This window comes from Anoplophora glabripennis, unplaced genomic scaffold, assembly GCF_000390285.2.
Source record: "Anoplophora glabripennis isolate ALB-LARVAE unplaced genomic scaffold, Agla_2.0 scaffold17, whole genome shotgun sequence".
Taxonomy (NCBI): Eukaryota; Metazoa; Arthropoda; class Insecta; order Coleoptera; family Cerambycidae; genus Anoplophora; species Anoplophora glabripennis.
Genome location: NW_019416231.1, coordinates 86 through 19,846, shown reverse-complemented (window position 1 = coordinate 19,846; position 19,761 = coordinate 86). Strand labels below are relative to the sequence as shown.

General features: G+C 32.3%; 5 protein-coding genes and 1 long non-coding RNA gene across 15 annotated transcripts; 4 read left to right on the top strand and 2 right to left on the bottom strand.

Annotated features, from left to right (window-relative positions):
• Positions 1–752: 752 nt before the first annotated feature.
• Positions 753–13,883, bottom strand: LOC108917886 (high affinity copper uptake protein 1). Of its 10 annotated transcripts, XM_018724687.1 has the most exons (7): positions 4,065–4,207; positions 3,612–3,701; positions 3,413–3,554; positions 3,202–3,329; positions 2,930–3,025; positions 2,563–2,592; positions 753–1,246 (listed from the first exon to the last, which is right to left on the bottom strand). In XM_018724687.1, the coding sequence occupies exons 2-7, from the start codon at positions 3,695–3,697 to the stop codon at positions 1,045–1,047; spliced, it is 684 nt and encodes a 227-aa protein (XP_018580203.1). In that variant the 5' UTR covers positions 3,698–3,701; positions 4,065–4,207; the 3' UTR covers positions 753–1,044. The 10 variants fall into 10 exon arrangements, with proteins under 10 accessions (XP_018580203.1, XP_018580206.1, XP_018580207.1 ...); XM_018724690.2 differs by lacking the exons at positions 3,612–3,701; positions 4,065–4,207 and adding an exon at positions 13,579–13,883 and having other exon boundaries at positions 1,045–1,246; XM_018724691.1 differs by lacking the exons at positions 3,612–3,701; positions 4,065–4,207 and adding an exon at positions 10,541–10,683 and having other exon boundaries at positions 1,045–1,246.
• On the top strand, positions 12,231–13,112 carry LOC108917888. The gene is made up of 2 exons (XR_001964816.2): positions 12,231–12,709; positions 12,768–13,112. It is a non-coding gene; the product is annotated as an uncharacterized LOC108917888 (long non-coding RNA).
• A 266-nt stretch (positions 13,884–14,149) lies between the features above and the next one.
• LOC108917826 (anaphase-promoting complex subunit 15) lies at positions 14,150–14,776 on the bottom strand. The gene is made up of 3 exons (XM_018724588.1): positions 14,606–14,776; positions 14,494–14,553; positions 14,150–14,434 (listed from the first exon to the last, which is right to left on the bottom strand). Exons 1-3 carry the CDS (start codon positions 14,726–14,728, stop codon positions 14,264–14,266), a joined length of 354 nt encoding a protein of 117 aa, XP_018580104.1. The 5' UTR covers positions 14,729–14,776; the 3' UTR covers positions 14,150–14,263.
• A 312-nt stretch (positions 14,777–15,088) lies between these two features.
• LOC108917793 (CD2 antigen cytoplasmic tail-binding protein 2 homolog) lies at positions 15,089–16,319 on the top strand. The gene has a single exon (XM_018724552.1). It carries the CDS (start codon positions 15,309–15,311, stop codon positions 16,290–16,292), a length of 984 nt encoding a protein of 327 aa, XP_018580068.1. The 5' UTR covers positions 15,089–15,308; the 3' UTR covers positions 16,293–16,319.
• Positions 16,320–16,693: 374 nt separating this feature from the next.
• On the top strand, positions 16,694–18,148 carry LOC108917822. Its single transcript, XM_018724583.2, has 2 exons — positions 16,694–16,782; positions 16,868–18,148. The coding sequence occupies exon 2, from the start codon at positions 16,888–16,890 to the stop codon at positions 17,770–17,772; it is 885 nt and encodes a 294-aa protein (XP_018580099.1). The 5' UTR covers positions 16,694–16,782; positions 16,868–16,887; the 3' UTR covers positions 17,773–18,148.
• A 582-nt stretch (positions 18,149–18,730) lies between these two features.
• LOC108917817 (COMM domain-containing protein 10-like) lies at positions 18,731–19,540 on the top strand. The gene is made up of 2 exons (XM_018724579.2): positions 18,731–18,819; positions 18,872–19,540. Exons 1-2 carry the CDS (start codon positions 18,788–18,790, stop codon positions 19,434–19,436), a joined length of 597 nt encoding a protein of 198 aa, XP_018580095.1. The 5' UTR covers positions 18,731–18,787; the 3' UTR covers positions 19,437–19,540.
• Positions 19,541–19,761: the final 221 nt, after the last annotated feature.

The window sequence follows — 19,761 nt, the reverse complement described above, 5'->3', positions numbered from 1 at the left end:
TCAATAAAAGTTGATGTAGACCAATTTGTGAATAAAATACAACAATAAAATACAGGGTGTTTCATTTGAAAAATTTTAGAGAATCAAGTTTAAACTTTCTAAAAATGATCATATTATAAAAAATGCCCTGTATAAAATATCGATATTAGCTAATATAGGAATCTTTGCCTAACATTTGCCTATAACTCTGTCTAATTATTTTGTTCCGAGCGTTAGTAGCTGAAAGTTAATACAACTTCTTCGAGGTCATGTTTTTTCCAAAATTCAAAGAATTTTCTACACAACTTGGCAACCCTGCACTAAAATGATAAACTATGTTGCCACACACAGAATTTTCTCGGAAATCCATGTTTAAAAATATACAGGGTGTTCGATTTAAAAAATGTAATATTTGGCGTGCAACGTTTTTACTCATCACCCTGTATGTTTCAAATTAATTTTGTAGTTTAGGTTTCTTGATTCTGTACAACTTCTATATAAACTTCCTCACGCTAATGGACCACCCTGTATAGCGAATTATAATTTTTTTAATAATCCACTTATTCCTAGAGTTTGATAAAGAAAATCAAACCACTCAGTACGTGATACATATTGAGAGAAGTGTGGAAGTTCCTTTAGGCAGTGTAAGAAATTAATTCATAGTTTACAAGAACTTTGGTCGCACTAAATTTTTTTTTAATTAAAAATACTTCTGGAGACCAGAACTCAACGTTAACGCTAATAAAAGTTTGTTCCGAATTAAAACAAATAGGTGTATAAGACTCGCAGAGAGTATATTTTCCATAACTATTAAAATAATAAAACAAATAGGCGTCTCGGCGCCTACACCGCGAAACATTCTTTAAAAAATCTAAAATTCCTAGTATACATCCCAAGAAATCAATTGTATATACAGATTTTATACATAAAAAAAACAGTTTTGCTTCCCTTAATTTTACTTCCGCAAATTAGTTGCTCGAGTCACTTTTTTAACCTAAGTATTTATCTTAAGAATCTAAAGTTTGCTATGTACTTATTATCGTCCGCTGGCGACGACCCACGGTATCAGTGACAATGTTCCGTAACGTCCACTATAACCGATTTCTTCCAGCCGAACAGAAAGTAACCGACCGCCGCGCCCGCCACCACGGCTATGCACAGCCACACGTTGTACGTCATGAAGATCAACATCAGGAAGTACGATAAAATCATCTGGATCATGTGCAGGAACGTCTGCAAGAAGTGTATCTTGCTCAGCATCGTCGGCCTGCAAAGGAGAAATTGTTAGATCGAACTGGAGTCGACGCTTAACTGCGTTCAGTTTTTATATGTCTCTTGTTTGTGAACGACAAGGCAAGGAAACGGGCAAAAGAGTCGTTACAGTTGAGAGAGTAGTAAAATTTAACATAAAAGTACAATAATTTGTATTGTCTACACAAACAGAAATATAACAATATCAGAAGGTCTAGTTGAAGAGAAACCTCAGTTCTTTCGCTCATGATTACAAACTGAATTTTGAAATCAAAGAGTAGATTGGCTGAATTTAAAAATCCACCATAATTTTCTAAATTCAACAAATCAACTGCTTTGATTTCAGGTTATAATAGCACCAGGAACAGTTTTGGATTGCCCTAGGAACAAAACTAATAGCTTTGTTCCCGGAGCAGTCCAAAACAGTCAAACGCATGCGTATTTCAATATAATGCCTACATTCAATATGCAAAATATTGAATTTGGGTCAATTTAATTCGCCAACAGTCGAATGAAAGCAAAAATCAGATTAACATTAAGAAAATAGAGAAGAACAATAATTCATAACCTACAGCTACCCTCGGTATGTTTATATTTCTGTACAACGATCTAAACGGAAAATAATATACAGATAAAAACATTAGTGCTATTAGCAAACAAGCAAAAAAGTAAGTGAAGTAAATATAGTCTTTCCGAAGTCAGTTGAACATGTATAAAAACGCCTAGCAACAAAATTTAATGAGTTTCATAGGAGTCCCTAAAAAAGTCTTCTGCTAAAGGTAAAAAATAATAATTTATATATAATGTATAGAAACTTTCTATTATATGTTCATTTGGCCAACGACATATTTTAATTATTTATGTGCTCAAACATTTTTATTATTTTGATGGTAAATTTTGGTTGTGACATCAAAAAACATTTACATTTTCATTAAAATATGTTACTGCTTGGCATTGCTACACTGCACTGCTAGGCAATTTGTCAACAACTGAAATTTATGGCCGGTCGCCCAATGCGGCCGTGTTTGTGCGCCGTTTGCCCGCGCGCGCATTCTTTGACTGGGCTTATACATTTCTACCACCTGCATGTTTAGTTCGACCAGACCTGTATATGGGTATGGCTAAATAAATATGGGAACAAGTTTTTCAAATATTTCAATGTCGAGTTGCTGAGTAGCGACCAAACAATTGAGATCGGAAAGACTATACCTTCAAATGGATTTATTTGCAAAGAAATTCGTAAATTAGAATTATTTTCTGTAACAGCTTAATAATTTGCTTGCCGTAATATGTTAGTGGCATGCAAAAATGATATCCAAACATCAAACTTACGGCTTTTTGTGAACGACTTCCCCAATTACTCTGCGAGGAGAAAATAAATAAAAAAATGTGTACAATGATATGGATTAATATGAAAACTATATCATTCTTTGCCCAGACAACATTATGTGTTTATTTTATGCCGAAATGTATTAATATCACACATTTAACAAATCGAATGAATAATGTCTGTTGATGGGGCAACGAACACTAAACAATACGTTCGACTGATTATGCAGAACCCGTGAATGTAAATCAGACATAACTTAGTGATACAGACATATAAAAATGAAAACACACGATAAGCTGTTACCCCGGAGTATGAGCAACAACAAAATACTTCCACCATTAATTTAAAACGAAGGCAAGGGACACTTACTGTACGACTTGGTTGTCTTCCGGAGGCGTACCCTTATCTGGAATCGAAACCGCCCTGTATTGGAGTGCGTTGTACGTCCTCCAGAAAAGATACTCCCTAAAAAAAATTGGTTCATTAAGAAAATCTTGTACTACGACGTTTCGATGTAATTTAAAATTGAAATTGAAATTTCGCAAAATTATAATTTAATATAGAAACACACTTTGAAAGAAATTAAAAAAAATTATACGATTCACCTAAAAACCATAAAAATACTGTTCCGTGTGTTTTACCTGAAGTATTTCAGTCCTTCGTATATAGCTGCCATAAAAAATATTCCTATCATAGAACCTATTAGGCCGCCAACTGTAGCGAACTTCCAACCTTCGAAAAGTACCGTTTCGCTGATCGAAAAATGAAACTGAAAACAGAGTACCAGAAATTACACAACGGTACTAAAGAGAGAATTCTATAGTGTCTATATAATAAGGGCAAAAAAATTACCGCCATAGACATTCCATGGCTCATGTCCATATCTCCGGTATCTCCATGGTTGTGGTCCACCCGGCTGCCGCTGCCCATGTCCGTTTTCATGTCACGGTGGTCGTGCATACTGTGCTGAGAGTGATCCATGTGGTCCATTTTTCTGAGAAAGAAGGCAATCGTTAAATGAAATTCACACATTGTTCGCTAACATTCTAACCTATCGTTATGTGCTATAATTACGCAAATAAATAGTAAGCACGCCAAGAGGATGATAATTTTTTGCCTACGTCTGAAACGGATCATCTACCTAAGAACAAAAATAGGAAAGTACATCGCATATGTATTGTACAAGTGTCCAGAATCACAGAAAAGCATTCGGATTAAATATGGAAAACCCTATTTGTTAAGTACTATTGCATACTCTTGTGTCCAACTTTAAAACTAACACCCTGTATATTAAACTGATAAGTGGACATTTTAATTTTAAATTTCACAGAAACCATTAAAATTTTCTTGTTTTATTACCCGTCTCGGAGGAAATACTAATTTGAATGTATTAACACTACATCTTGATCTTGCAATTATTTAATTCATTTCTTGGATTGCTAACTGAGCTGGTTCTAAATAAATTTGTCTCTTAAATAGTCATGAATAATGTAAAAACTCTTACATATTTACAAACAATATTAATGTACCCAACTAATGTTTGTGACGACTATATGGCCAATGTCAAAATAACTTTTTAAATTTTCTGTTTATGACGAACAATAACAAATTACAAAAATATTCTACTTAATCTGGGCACATACATCGTACCCTTTTCAACGTACCGAACTGAGATGGTCGATAACACTATCAATTTTTTAGAAACAATTGAAATACAAAGCAACAACCAAACTAGTAACTTTTATTATCTCGAGTGGCTTCCACTGTCTTTGATAACTTTTTTAACATACAAACACATTCCTTTACTTAATTTTGTACTATTTAATTTATTAAGAAGTCCAGCGAGATAACTTTCAAGATAAGTTATGATTATCATAATTTTATGTAAGAAAATTCAAAGCATTGTACTGTAATTTTAGTATTTTGTCTAATTGGGCAAGTCCATAGTTGAAAAAACACACAAATGTAATAAATTGTATGTCTTATTGAAAACAAGTTTTGCAAATTATTAAGGTACGCTATTAAGGTTACATATATTTAACTTTTAAGTGGTTTTATTGCTTAGATAAGAAGATAAAAATATTGGTTTAACTTTGGTTTACTTTGGTGCAGAACAAATGTGCTGATAAAAGTGATATCGCGCAAAACACATGGCTACTACAAAACACATTCAAAATAAAAATAAATATGTAGCTTAACAAATATCTACACTATCTCATTTAAAAACAGTGACAGTTCGCGAAAATTAAAATATGTAGCTATATTTTGATAAACAAACATTGAACCTATACCCTCTTTGAGAGGATGATTTTTACCTCCAAATAGAGATCTAGTGATTTCGTGTCTTTGGAAAATAAAATATTAAAATAGGGATGGTAGTTCCTCAGTTCCCAAAAAGGATTGCATAAATATTTACAAAATACTTTTATCAATCAACAAATACAATCAGGTGTTTCTTTCTGCAAAATTAATTTTTCTTCATAGTGGCCTGTTCAGAAAATAACCGAACTTTTTGAATTACACGTTAAAGCAGATGTAGTGATATGGTTGAAGATGTTCCTTGACCAGGAATGCCTGACTCCCAGGATCAGGAAGTCAAAGATCTGGTGTGCAAATCGCCAATCGACTGTCAAAGAAATTGCAGAAGGGGTCAGCGTCAGCATCTCAATTGGGTCAAAATCAAGTTCGGTTATTTCCTGAACAGATCTCGTATATAAGTTTATTATGAAAAAAAATATATTTTGCAAATATGTGTTATGTGCAACATTCGAAAATTTTTCTCACTAAAGTTCTCTACGGGGTGCAGAAAAAATGGTCTGGGCCGTCACTATTTAAAAATGAAAAGCACCTCATTAATCTGATAATGATATGCCACACTTTCTACTACTCAAGGTCGGCACCATACAATTATTCCTATATAGGTATCATAATTCGATGTAATTTTCTAACGATAATGACAGACAAACTGAAATGGGTTTTTTTATAATAACATTTAATATATAAAATTTCTACACAGGTAAAAAGAGTTTATACAACGATTTAAGATCATTAATTTCTATGCCTAGATGATTATCTGCGACAGACTATTACCAATACGCTTCAATCAATTAATGACAGTTGTGTAATTAATAATTACCAATGATTTCGACCATCGACAGACACAAGTAATCCAGATTAACAATCGTACATTTGTTTGATTAATGTTGAAATTGAAAACAATTAGAGTGTATTAATCTCTATTACAAGTACTTATCGTTGGTAAAAACAAACATATTTCAATTGTACATAAAGAGTGATAATGCAGCGGCGTCTGCGTGGGTATATCAGCTAGTAAAGGGTTTCAAATAATTGAAACGTTAATAGGTTGCCATATTCAGCATGAATAAAACGGCGGTGTACAGAAAAATAAACAGACCGGAACGAAACGAGCTGGGGTTTCCCGGGTAATATGTTAATTGTTAAAGAACCAGTTGTTATTTACATGTCTCGAACTTCAAAAATCTCCTTTAGCTACGTCTCTAACAAGGGGAATCACAAATTTCTTCATGTGTAGCAACAGTAGCTAGAAATGTACGACAAATTTTATTCTGATTGGGTACATTTTTTAAGAGTTATTGAAATACTTTTCGTAATTTAATATTTCGCTAAAAATGGCACTTTCGTTGGTTGAAACATCTTGTTTACAGGGTGAGTAACTTAAAGTCCCCACTAACGTTTGCCAAACTTCGTGAATTTCATTGAAACAAAAATGGCTATTACCAACATTGCAAGCAAGTCGCAGTGGGTAAATAAAAACAAATTGAAAACTGAACTTCATAAATTTGAACAGGTTTTAATTCGAAAAGGACTTCATGAACAAATTTATGATGTTATTTGACATACATAAGTTCTTCATGAATGACAATATAAAACGGTTATTAGAAATTAAAAGACCAGGTACCAGCTCAAAACATAAATGAGCTACCAACTACAAAGGCTTAATAGTAGAAACATTAGCTCATAGTAAAACCAGTGGGTTCACCTTGGCATACAAATATTTGCTTTGTATTCGTAGCTGTAGATGGCGTTGTTATAAAAAGAAACTTATAGTCCTTAGGAGTATTTCTGGATTCGTGTACTAGATTAACCCACAACCACAAACCTAGAAAAGAAATCTAGATTTGTGACCGCAACCGAATGTTTTTTGTTTTGCATCGAAAAAGTGGTGCGACAGTCACTTTTGTTTGTTTTTAAATATTTCCCTGCATTTCAATTGTTATTTACATATTGTTTTAATTTAACTGCTACTCAAATCAAAAACTATCAAAATTTAACCAATCTTTACTAATTTAGATTGAAATTTTGTTTTATCTTGTTAAACTGTTTAAAATAATTTCGCGTTGATAAAAAATACGTACTTCTATAAAATAATAAAATTTAATATTTAAGGTGCTTCTTTATCATATATTTACGGATCGACACAAATAAGTTTTCATCTGAGATAGCTCCGCCTACTAATCGCCGCCTTTGTGTCTTACTCTTTCTAGTAGAGTGCGTTCTTTCTCAGTCTCACGCAGCCTTCCTTAGTCAGCAATGCAGTTATTTGTGTGTATAATAAACGTATAAAATTTATATTTTTTACATCATATTTATTGCAGATTCAATCTTATATTTCAACATAGACAATATGGTATTGCCCCAAAATTTTAAAGAAATCTGTCGACTAAATTTTGGACATTTTTTCCATATTTGCTTCTAAAATCAACTGTGAGATCTTTGCAATTTTATCTGCAGTCGATATTTGTCGAGATAGAATTCTAAGTAGACCCTTGTGTACGTCATTTTTTTGGAATTAATCGTATTCGACACTCGAGGTAGAAAGACAAATATTGTACGGACTGTAGTGTTTTGACAATGATAGCAGAATAGGAATAGGACAGAAAACAAAACATTATTCGGAAAAATAAACCGATAGCTCTTTAGGTCATTTTTAGGGTAGCTTTAGCTATTACTCTAGGTACTAATTAGATGAAATCGGTTTGGTTAAACTAATTTGAAGATATGAGGGTCCGAGGTTGATTTTTATGTCGTCTTCAAACTGTTTTGATCAAACAAATTTTCGCCAAACTCGTTCGATCAAAGTAGTTTAAATTTTTCACCCCAGCAAAAGTTTTTAAGGAAACCATACCGGTAAAATTAAATGCCACACTCTGTACATCAACTTGACACTGGTTAACGCTAATCAAAGCCCCCCCTGTGACTGCACTGAAGGTAAAACACCTGGCGTTTAATTTCTTTGACATCTCCAACAATCCAATTTTCAGGAAACAGTTAATATTCCAAACGATTCATTTATCATACTAACCTAGTTCACGGAAAGCGTTATACTGTCCTGGTACACTGCACTGTAAAGAGCAACAAATGTATTAAAAAAAAATTGAAACGCACGAGCTACAAACTGCAGCGAGCGCACCGAACGAAGACTGCTCGCCTCGGCCAGGGAAGACCAAGAATCAAATCATTATATCATTCACCTGGGTTTGGAAAGGGAAATTATCGCTGCGGTTTTCCAGTTAATCGCTTCTTTGTTTAAATGAAGTTGCTTTTATCTACTGGGTGTCCAACTTAAAAAATTTATTTGAAGGACAACCCAACTTAGGTATATAATTTTCACTGACGAAGCAACTTTTTGCTTAAACGGAACGTTTTCAGTTGATTCCAGCCCGGAATTAATTTTTCCTAAACCTTAATGAACACGATATGCCTGCTGGTGATGTCTGGTTCCAATAAGATGGTGCCCCTCCACATTTTCGTCTCGATGTAAGAAATTACCTTTTCACAAATTCCAAATCGAAGTGGGCCGCTTGAACGGCCGCCACGCTCCCCTGACTTAACCCTACTAGATTTTTTTCGTGGGGTTATTTAAAAAGCAAAGTGTATGTATTTACAATCGAGGTTTGCTACGATTTTTTGGGGGTAAATTTGGAAAATTCGTACTGGCGACTTTTTAAACAAAATTTAACACACGACTAAAAATCAACCTTACACTTTTACAGGCGTAGTTCGTTGAGGGATTAAAAATTGAGGGAATGGTACTTCAAGAAAAACTTATGCTGCTTATACTTGGCCTATGATCTTTAATTGTATGGTAATAAAGCTAAATGATTTATTTTTTAATTGACTTTCATTCTACAAATTCTACTATACGAGTATTTGAAGCTTAGGTTGCGTTACGTGATACACATTTCTGCAAAATGTTCCGTACAAAAAAGATAATGGAACTGTAAGAAAAGATCGACTAAAAAAATAAAATGAATCGCTGTGAGAAAAGAACCCCTAATAAAGGAATAAAGCAATCTTCAGTTAAAAAAATTGGTTTTCCTACTCCATCGCCCTGTACTTCTGGATATATTTGGCGAAATTACTACAGAAACAGATGAAATTTGATTCACTTAAAAACAATTCTAGTTATAAACTTGAATTAATTTATAATTTTAAACAAAAGAAGTTGACTACATCAGAAACTTTTCACAACCAGGTCAATACAGGGCGGTTAAAATATACTTTACGGTTTTATTTAACTTTTCTCTATAATTTCAATTTGTTATAGCTGTTTTACATTGACAATTTATTCATTAATAAATTGACAAAGTTCTTCATGAATTAATTCACGAATTTATTGGTAAACAGTGTGGTTTTACACTGCTACAGACTTTGTGAAATTTTTTGACCCATGAATCAGTTCTACCAACAAATCAAAGAAGCAAATAAATTTAAAAAAGGTCACCCTTCCACTCATAATGGTAGTGATACAACAGCGGTACCGTTTTGACAAATATTATATAAACATTAGCTTTTGTTAGTAACAAATCAGTAAAAACAATGCAAAACTAGTACGATGCCACACAATTATTTATATATACCAATAACATAACCTCATTATTGATCTGAGGCTGGAAATTTGTTGAGTTGGTACTTCTGAACTTCACGAAGAAATTGACGAAAATTAGAATTCGTCAAGAACTTGATGAATAAATTCATGAAGTTATTTGACAGCAGATTTAGTGCATTACACTTATCCAATTTCTTGATGAAGCGACTTCATGAATTAATTCATCAATTAATTGTAAATGTAAAATAGCTTTTAGGTATCAGTTCTAAGTTCAATAACTATACAATGTGTTTTAGTAATATGAGATCGAGATAGAGATAAATGCTTATAGTAAAAATTGGAAAGAAAAAGCTTCTGGTGCCACATCTGTAGGTAATTTTATTTATTTTTACTGCATTTCTGAACATCTCTCTACGCTTTTAAGGTAGGATTTTCTAAAAATTTTGATATACGATCCTTGAAGGTAAGTACATACATAATAGGTACCTATGCGCAGTATAATAGAATTTTTAACATTTTGCATCTCATAATGAAATGACACTTTACTGATGAACAAAATCAGATTTTTTAAAATTTTCAAGTTAACAAGTTGAATTCAATCCCAGGTGGTATATTTCCAGACCAACATTATTTTACTTTTTTGCAAGTCATTTTACCTAGTTAGCTACCAATATTAAAAGAAGAAGTAATACTAGAATAAAACATCTCTAGCTATGTAAACAATAAAAAACAAACAAATTCAAATAGTCAAAACCAATTTTTTGAAGAGCGCGATATAATAGCGATGTGTAATTTGCATTTGTCGGATTTTTTCAATGTTAGATTTTTAGTTAAGCAAAAATCTAATCCTTTCGGCGCAAGGGCGTTCATTTTTTTAAAATTTTTCACCGATGGCAGACTTCCCAATAGAAAAGAGAAATAGATAACGCGAAAATTTAAAAATAACCAATTTCCAGATCCAATTGCATTTCAATGTTTAGATTTCAGTAATGACTGAAGCGAAACAAAATCGGTATATCGCGGTTCGCCCTGTGCAACTAAACAAAATTCCATACAAAATTGCAATTATCCAACTAGTAGGCAAGAAACAGACTTACGAAAGTACTGACCTAATTCAGGCTGTTCAGTCGCTCAACAATGCGTGGCCGATTCCAATCTACCAACTGGCACTGATTAAAATAACAAAATAACCGAAATCTACCAATTCTACTGGCTGCTATGATCGAGCGAGCGCTCGGTATAACCAAACACTGAGCTGGACTGTCAAGACGACGGATTTTTAACAATTAGAAAATATCGTTCACCTGGAAAGGGAAATTTGTGATAGGGACCGCAAATTTTTCTTCATTACAGCAAAGCCCGATATTTCGGCCAATAATAGACGTAATTAGACCGCGGTGGGCGGGGCCGTGATCGGTTATTTTATGCGGAAAGTAACTGCAATGTAACGGCGATCTCGATCTCTTTCAAGATGTATGGCTAGAAGCGGATGTGCAAGAGCATTATGAAAAGTTACCGGGTTCTGCTTTTCTATACTACCTGTATCTCCAAAAATTTTTAAGATATAAAGTACCCAAAAAAAAATTGGAAGGGTATTGTCCAAAATCTTTTAAAACAATTTAGTACATTTTTTTCCCCCAGCGTTCCAGTAAAACAGGTATCATATCTGCTAATATAGAAGAAAATCAGACAGACGTTTATAAGTAGATCAAAGTACCCTAATTTTTAAATAAAGAATCCAATCCTGAATCCTGTAATCTCAGATTTTAAATTGAAAACGCCCTGTAGATACTTTGAACAGAGATAATTCTAAATAACGTCTTTTTATTTTTATTTACATTTCAAGGCAATCTTATTTGCTGGTTATCTGTAAAATACCTTGAAAAACTAGAACTGATATCCAAGAAATAAGACAACAATTGTGGTCAGGCTGTTTTCACTTTTGTAAAATGGCCACCACAAAATAACAAAATATCAGAAATTTTAGTAGATAAGTACCTTCATCCGCAATATTACACTAAAAAACCTTTTATTAGAATAGGTACTATCTAGCATTTTAACATTTCAGATCATTAAAGCGAATTTCTTTAGAAAAAAACGATCAAAGAATACGAATTTCACAAATTACTCGGAAGTGAAGAGTCGTTAATAAATAGGTAAACATCTGGGTTCTGGGTCAAATCCTATAGATATTTAAAATAGTATTTTTACTTTATAAATTATAATAAGCCAGGAACCTAGGTTACGGTTTTTGGAATTCCGATAGGAGGGTTACCTTAAAATTATAACAAATAGGTATATTCTCGTCCATTGTAACAAACAAGTTTATATTTGACCACTACCCACTAAAAGAACTTTGAAAATGATGTTAATATCCCATTTTAAAATCAACCGATAAAAAATGGAAGAATTAATTTTAGTCATTTTTTGTTAGATATCAGAAATCATGTTTTAAATATTTTTACTGTAGAAATATCTGCAATTACGAAAAGTAAATCTCCCAATCTAGTAACAGGTTCCCAGGAGACAGTGTTTTTTTTTCTAATTCTTACTACTGATTATGCAACGGCCAACCACGACGTGTCTGAAGTCATGACTTGTCGATTCCGATAACAAAAAGCTTTATCTCCGCTTGCTACGGTACGGAACGAAGGGAACGCTATCGCGGCCTCTGAATTTCTGCGATCAGAGAAGAGGACTTGCTAAAAAACCCTTGCACACGGCCCGACACCACGTTGGTGCCGTGTGCAAGCCATCGCGTGCAAAACCGTGCGCAAAATTGGTGCCGTGTGCAAAAGTATACTATAACGTAACCGTGCGTTATTCAACAGTGCGAAAACATTCGCTAGCCGGACTTATCAGGCCGGCTTGGGGTTTTAATTGAACGTTATTAAGTTATTAGAAATGTGCTGTCGCAGCGACCGATAATTTTTTATTTGGATACAAATTGATTGGTTTTTATTATTTGGTGACTGTTGCCGGGAGGAGTAAGAGTAACCTTTGGACGAGCTGGATTAGATATTAGATAGTCGAGGACTGTGTCGAAGTATATGGCAATATATTTTGAAATTCCATACCTACAAACCTTTGTTATTAATGAAACATTATTTATCTATTTTAGCAGTATTAAAGGCTTATAATAGTTCAGAACTATCAGAAACATTTCATCTATTGAGTCTTGTCTTTATATTATTACTGGAAATATTGCAGCAACAACTCAAATGATTGAATATTCTTCAAAAAACAATGTTAATGGTGTTTTTAAAAATATACATTAGGTATATGCATTGCATCTGGTTTATTGAGAATAATGGCAATAATTTTATTTCTTAAAAGTGAATGGCCCCTTGGTTGGCACTAAAAAGGAATGAAGATAGAGAAAAATGTACACTAACAAGGAAACGTTTCCGATGAAGTATATTTCCAAAAATTTTAAAATGATTTAAGAAAACTAAGAACCAGAGTTCATTTGAAGGATAAAAATTTGTGATGTTTGAAAGAAAACGGATCATAGGGATTAATTGTTGATACGGCTGCCATAAAAGGCTTTTCCGAGCAAATGCATTAATAACTAATTGTAAGAGAGGAATTTGGACATTAGTAACAGATCTAGATAATGTTATAACAATAATATGTCTTTTTAGGGTTCAAAAATATAATAAATTATAACGGTTAAGCCTTTTATAGGCTTTATTATATTATTTATATTAAATCGACATACGTACATAAAATTATAGATTGATACCTATATCAAACGAGCAACTGAAATTTTACAAAATTAACTATTAGCAGCTTTCAGATGATATGAAAAAGGATAACAAACAAATTTTCATAAATTAGAATTTTTGTATGTGTAGAGTAATATTTGATTTTAATAAATGTTAAAGAAATGTTAACACGAAGACAACGTTTTACAATATCTTCATGTTTTGACAAACTGCAAAATGGAGAAATGACACTTCTTAAGAATAAATTATAGACCACTGCATATGCTGATACTCAGTATTGTATGTATGTGAAAAATCTACATTTCTACTTAACCAATTAATTGTTTCACTCCTTTTCTAATCAAACAAAACTACTACTTACTGATGAAACTGTTGTAGGTAATTTGGGACGGTCAATTCTTTGTGAAAAGTTAACTTACCTTAAATTAGGTTTTCTTCGTCTTCAATCTTGATACTAGCACCATGTAATTGTTATAATACATCTACTTATTTTAGAAAGTAATAGTTTTCTCAAATATAGAGCATATTCCTCTAACTTTTTATGAAAAGTTATAGGTTAACGTGATTCTTGTTAACAGTTAATATAGCTTCATTGTATATTGGGAAGACAGGTAAAATTAAAGGGGTTAAAAACTGCAATTCTTTTAAACGGAAATTATAACCATTTACACATAATCGTTAAATCAAAATCTTGACAATTGCAGTAAGTTGAATATTGCACAAATTGAAACGATGTTTTCGAAGACATTCGGTTCTACATCGGCGATCCGAAGACCTGGTTTATTTTTAACTCTTTACGTGGTCACATAACATGACGGCAAATGTCAAAATACAGGTCGACCAACCGATATTCTGAGCCCCTTTACATAGGCAACCAAAATATTGCTGCTGCATATTCTGTCTGTTCAAAATTGCATGTATATAAAAGAAAAAATTCAAAATGGAATAAAAATGAATATATTTTATTAACTAAAATGAATAAACGGGGAATTTTACTCAATCATAATTTATTGAACCTTTGTTGTACTACACATATAAAAACAAGTTTAATTAAAATTTAAAGAAATACAAGAAAACAAAATAAAAGCACGTTTATATGCACAATTATCGTACTCCATGTCCCTGTACTAATCTAATACTAACATCCACTGGCGAATTACGTTCCTGAGAAACATCCATTTCAATTTCATCTTCCTCTTCCTCGTCATGAGTTTCAGATTCATCGTCATCATCATTATCGTCCTCATCATCCTCCTCCTCGTCTTCTTCCATATTCTACAAGTACATAAAATTTTTATGAAAGATATTACTAAATGTTTGTTGTTCAGTTTTACCTCTGAAGCAGTTTTTCCAATGGGCGTCAAATCAGAATTTCTTTGGGTAATCATTTGGAGCTAAAATACTTTATTAACAGATAATTATGAATGCAAGTAAAATCCTACGAACCCAATTTTGGTGTTCTCTTTCCATTTGGGACACTTCATCTTCATCATCACAAGGTTGGTCTACATCAAACCAAGAGGAATGCATCAATCTTGGTTTTAAATTTGGAAAAAGTGGAATGCTCATATCTAGATTATTTTAAAACTTCTGTGTGGAACAATTACAAATACAAAAACACATCTGTCAAATTGTATTTGACATCTGACATATTGTTTTGAATATTTGAACTAATCTTAAAGAACGTAAAAGTAGAAATTATTATTCCAGTTCTACACAGCCATTTAATAAAAACACACGAATTAAATTTTAATTGGTACCTAGAACTAGGTTGAAAACGTTATTAAATATTTTTGAAAATGAAATTAATATGAATTTAAATTTAGTTCAAATGACTTTTAGGCAATTTTCACAGTATATTTTACCATAAATTACAGATTACAGACAAGAGAAAGATGGGAAATGAAAACATAAATTAAAGATTTTTATTTGACATTTTATAGATTTTGATTTTGTACAGACGATTTACAAAGAATAATAATTAAATTTAATTAATTGCTGGTAAATTTTCAAACACAAATAATTGGAAAGTGTCTTGGTGCAATAAAACGTATTTTGTAGTTATACGTTTGCCACCGATTTTGATAAGCAAAGCTAACCTCGAAAAATATTGATTTCTGTGATTACATGAAAAAAGTAATATATAACAATGTCGAAAAGAGATTATGAGGCAGCATTTTTGCAAAAGGAAATCAAACGTGTACCAAACAATAAAAGGCAAAGCGACAAGAAACACACATTAGACAGTGATGAAGAGGATGAGGTTGATGAAGACAACGTCTTAGATGTTGATGATATAGAAGGCGAAGAAGAGGGCATTGCCAGGCAAGATGGGGAGCAAAAGATGACTGCCTTTAACATGAAGGAAGAAATGGAAGAAGGTCATTTCGACAGACAAGGCCATTTCATATGGAATAATGAGAAAGAGATAAGAGACAATTGGTTGGACAACATTGACTGGCAAAAAATTAAAACTTCGTCAGATTCCAAAGACAAATATAATATTGATGAGAAAGGCTTAGGCGATGAAAGTGACTCAGGTTCCGAAATGAATGATGATTTCGATGAGATATCAAATTATAAAAACATGTTAGAATATATGAAGCCTGGTGAAACTGTAAACAAAGCTATCAAGCGTTTAGGTGCTGCTGATATGAAGTTGTCAAGTGTGGAAAGATTGCGACGGAAGAAAGCCGGTACGTTAAATACAAATGAAGACGTTATAAAATTAACGGAATTGGCAAATCAAATTCTAACAGAAAAAGGAAATATGGATATATATCAAGAAACGTATGAGCAAATAAAAACCAAAGTTGAAAGCAAAGGAAAGAAAAAAGCAACGGGTGTGGCAGAGCCAGTATTGGATATGTATGCTGATGACTTTGACGTGAAAGAAAAAGAGAAAATTTCCACCGTTACAATGTGTGAAACTAAAGAGGAAGTGAAGAAAGAGATAATGTGGGAATTTAAGTGGAAAGTTGAGGATGAAGATATTCATGGACCATACAGCACTCAACAGATGGTCAAGTGGTCAAAAGAGAATTATTTCACAGTTGGTGCCATGGTTAGAAAGTGTGGGGAATCTTCAAATTTCTATTCGCTGGGTAGAATTGATTTTGAGTTATATGAATAATTTTGAAAATAAATGTATTTTTCGAAATGCTGTGTTGATAATTGTGTGCAATACATCAGAGATTTGTTTAAACAAGAATGTTGTAAAGCAAGCTGATAAATAATTAAATATATATTACTGAATATTTTTAAATTTTTTGCAAACTTGTATGTTCTGTTGCCTATATCATGGATTCATAGTAGGTCATTTTCTCAAGAAAAAAATTTTTTTTGGATCAACGTTTATAAACGGGTTTAGATTGCTTTTGGAACAAAGCTACTGCAATTTTCCAGAGAACTGGAATATTATTATTTGTCTATGGTTGCGATCTGTATAGAACAGAGAAGTGTGTTTGTTCTATGGCGTAAATGAAGTAATTATTACCTCTGTGGGATAATAAGGTCTATGGTACAAAATGTATACAACTATATACAAAACCGAAACTTTGCAGGTTATGTTGCAATGAAAATTGTTTTCCAAGTTTTAATATTTTACCAGAATACTATGAAGAGTACGTTACACTAAACACGAACTGTTAAATTCAAATTCACTTTATTTCAGACAGAATAATAAATAGTATCAAATATTTGTTTTAGGTCAGCGCACCCAATAAAGGATGAATCTGCCACACAATATCGATTTCAATTATATATTTTCTCACTGTGATCAGTCCAAATTCGAAATACCTCATTACTATGATAAGCAAAACTGGGAACTCGGTGAAACATACAGAATGCGTGTAAGTAATATATATGACCCCTCAAAGTTTTGGATAGTGGTGAAGGAGCAAGAACTGGACGTATTTCAAAGGTTTCTGGCAGACTTTTATAATAAATATAGCAGTCGTTATAAAATGTCTTTAAACTCCATTTCAGAAAACATGTACTGCACAGCTTTTACAGAAAATGCATTTTACAGAGGACTCATTGTTAGTATACCACATTCACTTACGCTAGATAAAAAAGTAATTGTGTTTTTGTTCGATTTTGGGTACACGTGTATGGTCAACTTGGAAGATATATATTATCTTTCAGAAAAATTTTATGAAGTGCCTCGTTTTGCTGTTAGGGCGTCATTAAGTGATTTACAACCACACAGTGAACATGTCTGGAACTATGAGGTTGTTAAACGGTTCGATGAACTGGTTTCGAAGAAAGTGTTGATATGTGTAGTGGAATGTACAGATCCTAGCCGTAGAATCGTTTTCATAAAAGTTGGAAGTGTAAAGGACGAGTTGTCTGATGTTGTGGATATCGGTATAACTTTAATTAGTGAGAAACTAGCCAGAAGCACATCTTCAAAGAAATCTACAACAAAAATAAAAAATAACAGCAGGTACATCCCAACTACGAACTATCCTCATCTCTTTCCGTCTTTCGAAGCCATTGAAGGGGGAATTGTACCCTCTTCTGTGTACATATCGGAAATGCTTAGACAGTGCGTGGCTAGGGATGTCCTATTCAAGCCTTATTTCGCATACAAAGGCACTTCTGAAAAATAGAGGGGTCGGTGTTGTATTTTAATTTGTTTTGTTTAATATTGCAGTTATTTTTGATATTATGTCTCAGGGTATTATTTATTTTAACACAAGGTCATGTGCATAATACCAGAGTATTTTAAAAATATCGTTACTTCCTATTATTTGCAGAAATAATATTTATTTTCTATAACTTCCCAAAATATATCTTTAAGTCATTCGGTTTTTTAATATCTGCCATTTAAGGATGGATTTTATTTTCATTGTGTACCTTTTTGACAAATGACAAAATCTTAGGTGTAACTAGAAAGTTGTTTTATTTAGTGTTATTTTATATAAAAAATTTGAAAATGTGAATTAAAAGACAATTTTTAAAGTTATTTTAAAAATAACACATACATTTTACCTGATTGTATTTTACATTATATTTTAGAAATAATAAAATTTCATTGTTTATAATAGTTTTTGGATTTCTTAATTTAGTTTTGCCTTTATTTCGTTTGCTCATTGAAATAAATTAATTCCAAAATTTTTCCTAAATATTTTATTAAAATCAGTATTCTTCCATATCAAAAATATGGAATGCATAAGACATCAAGAAAAATATGGAATACAAAAGATATCTAAACTAACTAACATAGACAAGATTTTTAACTGATTATATTGTGGGAAACAACTACTTTATGGACTAGATGCTTCAACTAGCATTGAATTATACCCACAATATCTAGTAAACAGCTAGCAAATAATTATCTAAATTAAAAATGTCTAAATATTATTATAAAAATAAACCTAAACATATCGAAATTTTTAAATAATCATTAATAAAAACATCTGGTTTTCTTGTTGTTTTTTCAACATCGCCAGGACCAACACGTTGGACGTTAGAACTAATTTTCAAAAATCGTAATATGATCTACCCTATATTATATGTTTTGTGATCTACCCAGTGTAAAGTCAGCTTTAAACAAAAATGTCAAACGTTTGTTTAAAAGTCATGTACTCTAACCTAAATTTGTACTGATTAAATTAAATAAATATGAGTTTAAAATGGCTCACAGTAAATTCCAGGTAAGTTTTTTTACTAATATTTCAAAGGTCCTTCGAACGGTTTTCGTTTCAGGTTAATAAATGGTACAGGATTAATAAATTCCATGACAACCATAAAGTTTAAACTTCTATTGACTCACATAGTAAATACCAAAAACGAGGAGCTATTCACCGATGAAGAATTGAAAAAGTTAAAAGATTCTCTAAAATTAACAGAAGACAATTTGCAACTGTTGATTCAAAGTATCGCATATATTTTCAAGCAGGCCAGTAAGGTTATAATCAAACCAACGGTTCTGCAAAAACAGTTGATAGAAGATTTGGGGTTAGATGCTGAAAAAGCCGAAGAGTTTGTTAAGCTATGGTCTAGTGAAACTAAGAAGGACGTCGGCGATTTTGAAAATAGTTTCAAACTACAGGATGTTAACTGGGAGCTAAATTTGGAAACTGCGAATCAAATTTGTAATAAGCAGGTGATACCGAAGGCTAGGGTTCAGTTCAAACTAGCAAAGTCGGCTGATAGCAGCAAAAAAGACACAGTTACAGTCGAGTTCGATGAAGAGGAATTGCTCCATCTGTATAGTACGCTTGAGACTATACAAATTAAATTAGATAATCTTCATAATACTGGCAATTAGATAATGATATAAAATTTACTTTTAAGGTCCATACATTTTATTGAATTTTAAGTTATATGCCTGTAAAAATTATTCACAATAACTAGTTAATAAATTGTTTTTATTTTTAATGCAATGTTCCATAATAAACCTAAAACAGAAAATTTCATGTACATTACAGAAATGACAAAATATAAAATCAGAGGTTTATGAAAATTAACTCGTCTAAAATGTAAACTTTTATTTTGTTCAAATCCACAAGAGTAACTGTAAGAATTAAAAGTTCTTCTGCACTCAGAACTGCAGAAACTAAAAATGTAAGTCAAATATTCAAGGTCACAAATCT